Below are 9,541 nucleotides of genomic sequence, written 5' to 3'. Positions count from 1 at the left end.
AAGTCAACTCTGTCTCAGCTTAACCCAGGTCAATTGCTATTTTGTAAAGGAAAGTTAAGCACGTAGACTAATCTGGTGGCTTGTTGCCCTTCCAGATGCAGCTGGCAGTTGATTAACATTGTTTCTTCACTGCATTTGTTCTTCTCAAAGGAAATTCCAGTGATTCAGAAGAAGAAGACCGGAGCACCAGCAGTATTGAAAATCAGGCCATCCCCAGCTCTCACAGGGTGCCAGATTCCAAATCACATCCACCACATATCAAAATCGATATCATCAGGAAAGTACAAGCCAAAAATACGCAGCGCTATAAAGTGGAATATGATTCGCAGAGTACAGATACGCTGAATTTCTCTTCTGAATCCAAACAAGAGACTGAATATGTAAGTACTTTTGTAAATGGAAAGGCATTTCCCAGCCTATGAGTGTTCACGTGTGTGTGTGTGTGTGTGCATGTATCTTCTTGTGCATACAAGAAGATAAATAGCGAAACGGTGATAATTGTTTTAGCCATTTAGGGCTTTCTGGCTGTGTAACCGGTAAAACTATTGGAACTGCAAGTGCAAGCAATCAGCAGACCGATCAGATCATGTTCGGAAAACACAGAGGCCTAAAGCAATGATGTTTACATTGATAGAAGTGATTTTCACTAAGTCATTCCTTAGAAAGCGAAAGCTCTTTTTCCCACCATGTAATTATCAGGCATTTGTGTGAGTGGACTTGGGGCAGGTTTAATAGTGTCATCACTAAAGTTGATAGCAAACAGCACTATTGGGGAAAATAAAGATGTTTCACATTCAGTGTAGTGGCGCTGTGCTCACGCTCCACGGCGCAAATCAAGGGAGAGAAACTTAGGCTGGGTTGAGGATTAAGATCTTGACTGATCAGTCACGGTTTGTATGACCTGCGGAACACTGCCTCCACTTGTGCAGTGCCACTGCCTAAATGCAAAGGCTCACGGGCACATGAGCTGCCATTGCTTCCTACTGACTGTGTCCAGTGGATTTGCAGGACAACCAGAATGTAGTGAATCTGAGGGGAGAATAATTCTCCTTCCTGGACGTCCTGGCTGATATCCCAGCGGTTATCCTTGTGCCTGTTGCCAGATGGCCTAAAAAAAATATGTCTGGATATCCTTTGGTGTTTCATCAAAACAGTCGTGGTGAACCAGACATGGCTTCCCATCTTCAAGAGAAGATTCTGAAACCTGTATGAGGTGGAAAGCTGTGCCTGAAGAGAGTGTGGCCTCTTAAGTTAACACAGGAAAGCTGGTGAAGCTGCATGTTTAGTTTGGCACTGGTGTCCATCCATCTAGTAAAAACACTTCAGCATCTGCCTTGCAGCATGTCCTCCTACCAAAAATGCCTTCAGTAGAGAATGAACTTTGGTAGCTCTGAGGAAATAGAGTCTTAACTAGGATGAACGTTTCACTTACCTGCTAGTTAGGACCCATGCGCAAAGGCGCACCAACTTACCAAGGCTGCTGGTGTCCGTAAGAACCAGAAATAAGTCCACTGGGGACAGGTGCCTTTGTCACCAAATGTCCTTCTAGCTGTGTCTGCACGTTAGCTTTTGGTACTGGTCTCTCTGACTTTGGAAGCGTGCTTCAAAATAATAATTAAAAAAAAAAAAAATGTTGATCTTTTTGTATGCCTAACTTGGGACCAAATCTTTGACTGTGTGTGATTTACAGTCAGTGTGTCTGAAAAGCTTATTTTTTTTAAGGAACTGCCAGTAAGAACAACAATTTAAAGAGTGTTTTTAGGGCTTGTGAGATTGATATTGAATGAAAGCATATGAAAGCAACAAGGAAAGTCTTTGCTAACAAAAAAAAAAAATCAATTTTAAACTCCAGTAGAACTGTGGAGTTGGAATACTTTCAGACACTCCCATGAAAGGGAGAGAGCAAACCCTTAATATTGGCACTTGATAGTATGTCATTACTTCACTAATTAAAAATTGCACCAAATGAGTCTTTGTGTTGATACAGCAATTTAAACATTTTAAACCCATGCAGCCATGGAAAGGAAATTTTTCAGGACTCTGCTGAAGAAGCAGGCTCGTGGATTGAGTCAGTCATGTGCCCAGCCAGGAGTGTAGCTAAGCACAGAGTTTGTAGGCTGTGACTGTTGAATCCCGATCCCACAGTGACAGCCTTTTTTGACCTTTGGCAAAATGTAACTCCTCCGCTCCTGGTTTTCTGACTGCAAATTGGGGCTCGTCGTGCTTTACTCCCTACCCTCAAGGGCTGCAGTGAGAAATAATTCGTTGGCGTTTGAAACATGCCCTTAAAAGTGCTCCTGGAAGTTCTTTTTGGCTCATTGTCCTAGAGCTAATCCTCGCTACGTTGTCGGCCTTTTGCAGATGGAGAAAGTGAGGCAAAACATACTTATGGAGAATGTTGTGTGCAATGACTCCTTTGAATGGCTGCATCCATTTGGTCGAGTTGAAATTGGGAATTGTCCAAAGTTGCAGTATTTTATCTATACGTATCCTATGCCAAACTGCTTGTTTTCAACTAAATTTCATTTAAGCTTTAAAATCCAGCGGGATCTCAAAAACTAAATAGCATTAGGGAGTATCTACCAAGTGGTGGATTTCCTGTTGCCTGCCGCCTTCTTTTCCCACTTGGTGCAAGGCCAGCTTTTCCAAATATAAGTTATGTTATATGTGATTGATTTACATACTGATGAAGCCTTCCTGTAGGTATATCTGGTGGTGATTTCAACTGGAAATGCCAGTCTGCACCTCAGCATAGCACGGAGCCTTCAGTGTTTATCCCAAGTAAAGCAGGAAGTCAGAATTTTCTCTGTGAATGGTCTGCCTTTTGACATATGCAGCTATCCCTTTGTTTTAATGGATTTGTTTGGGTTTGTGCTTCTTGCTTCTTAAAGGTTTATTAACTCTTGTGTGAAAAAGAGCATTTGGGAATGAAGTTTCACGTGTGTTTTCTAAAACGTGCTCGTTAACAGGGTCCCTGCCGTAGAGAAATGGAAGACACTTTAAACCACCTAAAGATCCTGAATGTCTTGAGTCCCAGGGGTTTTCATATTCCAAATTGTGACAAGAAAGGGTTCTACAAGAAAAAGCAAGTGAGTACGGACTCTTGATCGATCATTTCAATTAATGCACTTTGCCTTTTCTGCATCTTTCGCTGAAGGATGTTGCTAGCAGGGTACATGATGTGTCATTTTACTGAGGAACTAGTTCATTTCCAGTTTTAGGACCTGATCTGATAGTGCTGAACCTTGTCAAGTAAGGACAGTGTTTTTATTTTCTTTTGGTCATGACAACAGATTCATTTGAAAAACTTCATACCCAATCACACATGGGTTGGCTGGTGTCCTAGATACTAATACCCTTTGGTTTAAAAAAAGCAGTTGCCTCTGTAACAACCCGCAGAGCTAAATGTTGCAGCCACCATATGACTGCAATAGATCAATGCTTTGAATTGTAAATAGCTGCTTGAGAGTTCCTAGAAGAACTGCACTGGATCATATTACAAAAAGCAACTTGAGAAAGGCATATATCTGTCCTTTATGTGCTACACAGATCACTTCCAAAATCCAGGTCATGTTATCGTGAAAGTGATACATGTAGTAGTTACTCTGCAGCAGGGATAGCTTCTCAGCCCTCTTTGGTACTGGGGTTGTGACCTTTCTTGACAAATGCAGACCTAAACTGCAGGCATTTATGCTTTAGCTGTGGCGGGTTGAGCTACGGCAGCATTCCCTGTTCGGTGCTGCCCTTGAAGCTCATTCGGGGACTTGGGGAAGCGCAAGATGTGCCAGGTTCTTTGCTTAGTGTGCGCATCCCATCTAATTCCAGTGGTTAGTTACTCACCTGCCTCCAAATGTGTTTCTTGGTATAGTTCAAAAATTTCCTGAATTCACAAGTTTTTCTTTTAAGATTTTCCTCAAGGCAAACCCTCTGTAAGAACAGATTTTGTTGTGTACCATCTTGTCTCTCCCATTTGGGTTTACACGAGTCAACCTCTCTACCTCTGGTAACCAAAGGAGTGGCTGACTCTGTGGTACTAGCTAATGCAGCTCATTGCTTGGAAGTTCACTAGACAGTGAACTAACTTCTGACCAGGCAACCTTATTTTAGGAATGGTATCTCTCCATTTTTTGGCTTCCAGCTTTCTTAGAAGTAGTCTTTCCCTTTCGGGTATTCCCTGGAGCTCTGCATTAAGCTGTCAGTGTCAGGTGGGGCATCTGCAATAGGAGTGAAGTTTCCAGCCTTCCCTTCTGCCATCAAGAAGGACATTGAGGGGCTGGAGCAGGTCTAGAGAAGGGCAACGGAGCTGGGGAAGGGTCTGGAGCACAGGTCTGACGAGGGGCGGCTGAGGGAGCGGGGGGTGTTTAGTCTGGAGAAGAGGAGGCTGAGAGGAGACCTCATCACTCTCTACAACGGCCTGAAAGGAGGGTGCAGTGAGGTGGGTGCTGGCCTCTTCTCTACAGTAACAAGTGATGGGACAAGAGGAAACGGCCTCAAGTTGTGCCAGGGGAGGTTTAGGCTGGATGTTAGAAACAATTTCTTCCCTGAAAGGGTGCTCAGGCATTGGAACAGGCTGCCCAGGGAAGTGGTGGAGGCACCATCCCTGGAGGGGTTCAAGAAACATGTCGATGTGGTGCTTCGGGACATGGGTTAGTGAGTTAGGTGGTGTTGGGTTGGACTTGATGATCCTTGAGGTCTTTTCCAGCCTTAATGATTCTATGATTCTATGATCAGCCCAGCATTGACTGTGCTTTTTGACCTTCGGTGCATGATGCTGAGCTTGTCTATGCTTCCCAGCTTTTCCCGAGCAGGTAGTGGCAACTCCCAAGCAGAGACAGAGTTTCTTTTTTTGTTGTCTGGAGTTTTGAGAAGCCTGTGTCATTCCTGTCCCGCTGCATGTAAAATAGCAGAGAGCAATGCACACATCTTGGTCTGCATTTGTTCAGAAGACAAAAAGTTTGTCCTACTGCTATGTGGAGTGAGGCTAGGACTGTGTTTTGTGCCTGTGCTGTAAGAGCATCTGCTTAGCTCCTCTAGAACAGCGCATCATTTAACTGCGTTCAAGGCACACAAGCATACCATAGCCCTTTCCCTTGTCTAGGTATTCTAGAAGACCTCAGATTGGTATTTACTTTAAGTAGAACTTCCTTTCATCTATCTTCAGACTGAGGTTTTTGCTTTGTAAGCAAAAAGGTGGCGGTTTGCATGCAGTTTTTGGCATATGTATGTAGTAAATCGGATCCACAGTAAGCACTTAGTAATGTTCCTTAACGGATGACTCTAAGTTCAGTCACAATTTCTGACACTGAGGCAGAAAAAAAAAAGGAAATACGGGAGAGGGGTGGAAGGAAACATGAAAAACATAATACACTTACCTAGTCTTTGTTTCTACAAGTTGATTTATGAGAATAAGGTGTTGGTAGGGAGCAAAGACACACTTCTGCCCTCTGCATAGTGTCCCATGCTGCTTGGAGACTTTCAAACTGCTTTTGGAAAGATTCCTGCACTATGTGCAACAGCCTGTCGAGTCAGCAAACATCGAGAATGAAGGGGCACTTTCATAGCTGGCCAGCCTTGTCAATCACTATGCCAATTTACACAGGTCCAGTAGTTTCAATGGTAGTTTGAGACAACTTGGGATCTTGTAGGAGACACCCACAACTGGAATCTCTGTGAGTAAGTATTTTACATGAAATGCAATTGGAGCGCTTCTCCTGTAAACGAACCTCAGTCAACTCTTGGAACAGGCCTTCACATGTGGGGCTTACAGAAGCAGGCTGCTCCTCACGCATGAAAAAAAAAGTACAAAAAAATAATGTATTTGAGTTGCCCTTGTAGAATTACCTTGTTGAGTTTGTTGCCTTATAGAATTTATTAGAAAAAATGTCTTCACTGCAAGAGTGCTCAGGCATTGGAACAGGCTGCCCAGGGAAGTGGTGGAGTCACCATCCCTGGAGGGGTTCAAGAAACGTGTCGATGTGGTGCTTCGGGACATGGGTTAGTGAGTTAGGTGGTGTTGGGTTGGACTTGATGATCCTTGAGGTCTTTTCCAACCTTTATGATTCTATGAATACCTGCTAGAAAAAAAAGCATCCGTTTGAGAAGTGAGTCCTGTCCAGCCTGAATTCACTGTCCACAAGGCAATGCCACAATTGTGTGTGTTTGGTTTTCTTTTTGGAGCATCAACATGTAGGTCGGATATTTTAGGTACTGTGAGCAGGTGTCTAATCTAATTAACAGAATGCTAGGCTGTTTTGTTAATTTTCTTCATTGCTGTTATTAGCAGCATTCAGTTATATTCTGTTGTGACAACAAAATTCAGAATAGGTTAGGAAATAAACAGTAAGTCCATCAAAAAATGAGGGTGAGCTAAGCGTTTTTAATTCCAGAAATAGCTGCTGAAACCACTGCCTAGCATGATAATATAGAACAGGTATGTGATGGTAGGAATTCGATAAATTATGATCAACCTGGAAACCATTAAAACTCATTCAGGAGGCACTTCACACGTTAGTATATTGTGCCTTCCTGGTCACCTGCTCTTCCAATCAAGTTGAAAGCAGATATTTTTCAGGACATTTGTGGATATCTAGAAATGGACTTTTCAGGGTCAACCATGTGGAGTAATTTGAATATGTGAAAAATTTTAAGGACAGAAACTTATTGATCAGGGTATAACATGAAAAATATTTCACACCTTGTGTTTATATATAAAACTTAAAAATCAGACCTATTAAAATTCTCTGTCTTGATAAATCACACATGTAAGCTGGAACGATTCAGCTGTGGTATACAGGTATATTTACATGGAATAGCTTGATACAGGCATGTTTCTGCCTCAAGCATGGAAAAAAAAATTTGATGAAATTAGAATTATTCTATGGGGCAATTACTAGAATTGCCCCATATTTGCATACCAGAGCCAGGTTCTCGCTGAAATGTGAGCTGGCATTGTTCCACCGAAAACAGAGCTGGGCTTAGCGAGAGCCAAAACGGCCTGAAGTATATGTCAATGCTGTCTGCAGTCTTTTCTGGGAGACCACAGTTGTAGCTCCATGGAGACCTCTGGGCTGCCCAGGAATTCAGTGGGATACCGTATGCTTTGCTGTGCCCCGCAAATGCCTCTGCGGCACTTCTTTGTGGAAGAGAGAGGGGCAGGTGGCATGGAAGGTGGCAGCTGGTGTTTCTATCAGAACTAATTACTGGCTCCACTGCTTGGGCAGTTTTCCAGCTTTTTGGACTTCTGAAGTCATACAGAAGAGCTGGGCAAAGCCTTGAAATGTATGTGGAGTACAAAATTCAGAAGAATGGATATTTATGTATCTTTTTTTCTATATAAACCGTCCACCACTTCTGCAGGGAATGTGAGCTAGCTGCTCCAGGATAAAAGCATCACTTTTGAATCAGAAGTGCTTTACTATTGACAGCATGGCTGAGAAGGTAGTACAAAATCACAGATTGGAAAAGGTGAATTGGTTTCTCACAGAGCGTGAGAAACTACTACTTCAGCTGTATAATGATCTGAGGGTTTCATTTTCCCAAATGGGTTGTCTAGAAGAAATAAAATATTAGTAGGGAAGATGTTCCTGCAGACTAACTTCATGTTGTAGTTAATTCCGAAAACTGATTATGCAAGCGTAAAGAGCAATCAAAACCTCCAAAAATATGAGATAACTTTAATTGATCATTTGTTTTGAGAGTGATGCAAGCGTATGGATCAGTGAGAGTTGAGTAACATAGTTCATATAGTACTTCTAAAAGGAGAGGCTGTGTTACTATTATTAGTAGAAGTGTAGTTTCATTGCCGGAGCACCAGGCTGGCAGCCAGAAGCCCTGTGCTCCAATTCGTGCTCCATCTGTCCCTGCTCTCTTGGGAAAAACAACTCCAGAACTGCTGCCTCAGTTTCCTTTTCTGTAATATTTAAATTATGCAGAGGCTGTTGTTTATTAATTCCTCAGTTTTGAGCATGAGTTTAAGTCACTAAATGTTACTATCACTTTAGCTAGGGTCCAGTCCAGTTGCCACTAAAATTGAAGGAAAATTTCCCATTGACATTGGTGGACTTTGAGCAGCTAGTAATGGAAATCCTGGAGAATACATGCAAGTCTTAGTTAGGCTTTTGAGACAATAAAAGTAAATTGTAAAACTTACTTCTGAAGATTTTAGTGCAGAAAACAAGCTGAACAGGTAACTAGAACTCAAATGCAGCTTACCACATAGTTTAGCAAATCATTAATGTAGCTGTTCTCTCAGTAGGTTTGAACTTCTTGCCCTCTCCTAAATAAGCTGATATTTACTTTAAGCTTCATCTTGTCATCCTGCTGCTGTCTGTTTGCATAGGGCTAACGCAGGACTGCAAATGCAGAGAAGAGAAAGCATTGTATTATTTATGCATTTGGCTTGTTACTTAAAAATATATCACAAGGGTAGATTAATTTGCAACTATGGTGATTAACATTACTTCATTTACTCTAAAATAAAATGAAGAAGATGAAAACTTGTTCAGAAATTTGTTTCTCATGTGTGATCTGCTCCCATCTCTCTCTAACGAGTTGCTAGCAAAGACTGTCTGCCCTGCTCAGGGGCCAGTGTGCTGGTACAGGCTGTCCCAGGAGTGACCCGTATTCACAGTTCTGGCTGAAATACCACCCTTTTGCCTGAGGTCCTGAACTAGTTGTGGAAAGGATCGGGCACACTGGGCAGCTCTCGAAGCCCTTGTGTACTCACTCGCATGTGGAAAGGACACTGAGCTTTGTGAGCCACTGCCAAGTCCTCATGTGGGAGATGGGAACACACTTCTTAGACTCTGGAGAACAAGCAGTTGAGTGGTAGTGGCAAAGTTTACCTGATTTGCACCAGCCTGAACCTCTGAAATACTTGAATTGCTGTGTGATCTCAGGGGCAGCAATCACTGTGATTGCAAGATAGCCTTTAACAGTGTTGAGGGCCATAGGCTAGACTGAAGCCACTTATCTTCCTTCATGTTGACAATGCAACAGATGAAACCTCAGTCTTTGAAAAGCTCGGTATGTTTGTGTCACCGCCTCATTTGTAAGTATGTCCCGACTAAACATCCACCTCTGTTAGCATTTGCAGCAAATCCTGTTATCGCCAAATCTCCAAACTTGAGCAGACATGGAGGCTATGTCTTGGCATTGATAGTTGACCATTGCAAACCTAGTGAGATAATCTGTGTCCTGGAGACACATCTTTTGAGTGGGTGAAAACCTTTCAGGGTTCGAGAGGTTCACAATATGTAACTGCGTCCAGGGTTGCATACTGAATGCAGCCTGCAGCGTGTCATCTCCTTTAGTCTGTTTTTTACCATTCCCGGTTCCTTGGGGAGAGAAGTATTTACTTAGTATTTACTACTAATGGTAGTTCCAGGTTGGTCAGCATTGCTGGTAAATTCCACCAGACAGCTTCCAAAATGGAGGTAGGTTATAGACTAGTATATAAGCATATACAGTAAGTATATATAGTGTATATATATATAAAAAAAAGTATATAGAGCCACACAGAAAATGAAAGGAAAGGAGAATC

The 9,541-nt window shown here is 42.5% G+C and overlaps 1 protein-coding gene across 1 annotated transcript in view; it reads left to right on the top strand.

The window, feature by feature from the left end:
- Window positions 1–150: 150 nt before the first annotated feature.
- IGFBP3 (insulin-like growth factor binding protein 3) overlaps window positions 151–9,541 on the top strand; it is a gene marked incomplete at its 5' end in the record, with an annotated part of 10,943 nt that continues 1,552 nt past the window's right edge. Inside the window, 2 exons of the mRNA XM_010085049.1 lie at window positions 151–380; window positions 2,970–3,089. Coding sequence (XP_010083351.1) covers window positions 151–380; window positions 2,970–3,089 — 350 coding nt within the window. The remainder of the gene's footprint in view (window positions 381–2,969; window positions 3,090–9,541) is intronic.

This window comes from Pterocles gutturalis, unplaced genomic scaffold (assembly GCF_000699245.1).
Source record: "Pterocles gutturalis isolate BGI_N339 unplaced genomic scaffold, ASM69924v1 scaffold41896, whole genome shotgun sequence".
NCBI classification, from domain to species: domain Eukaryota; kingdom Metazoa; phylum Chordata; class Aves; order Pterocliformes; family Pteroclidae; genus Pterocles; species Pterocles gutturalis.
The sequence above is the reverse complement of the archived record's forward strand: the minus strand, read 5'-3'. Positions and strand labels throughout refer to the sequence as shown.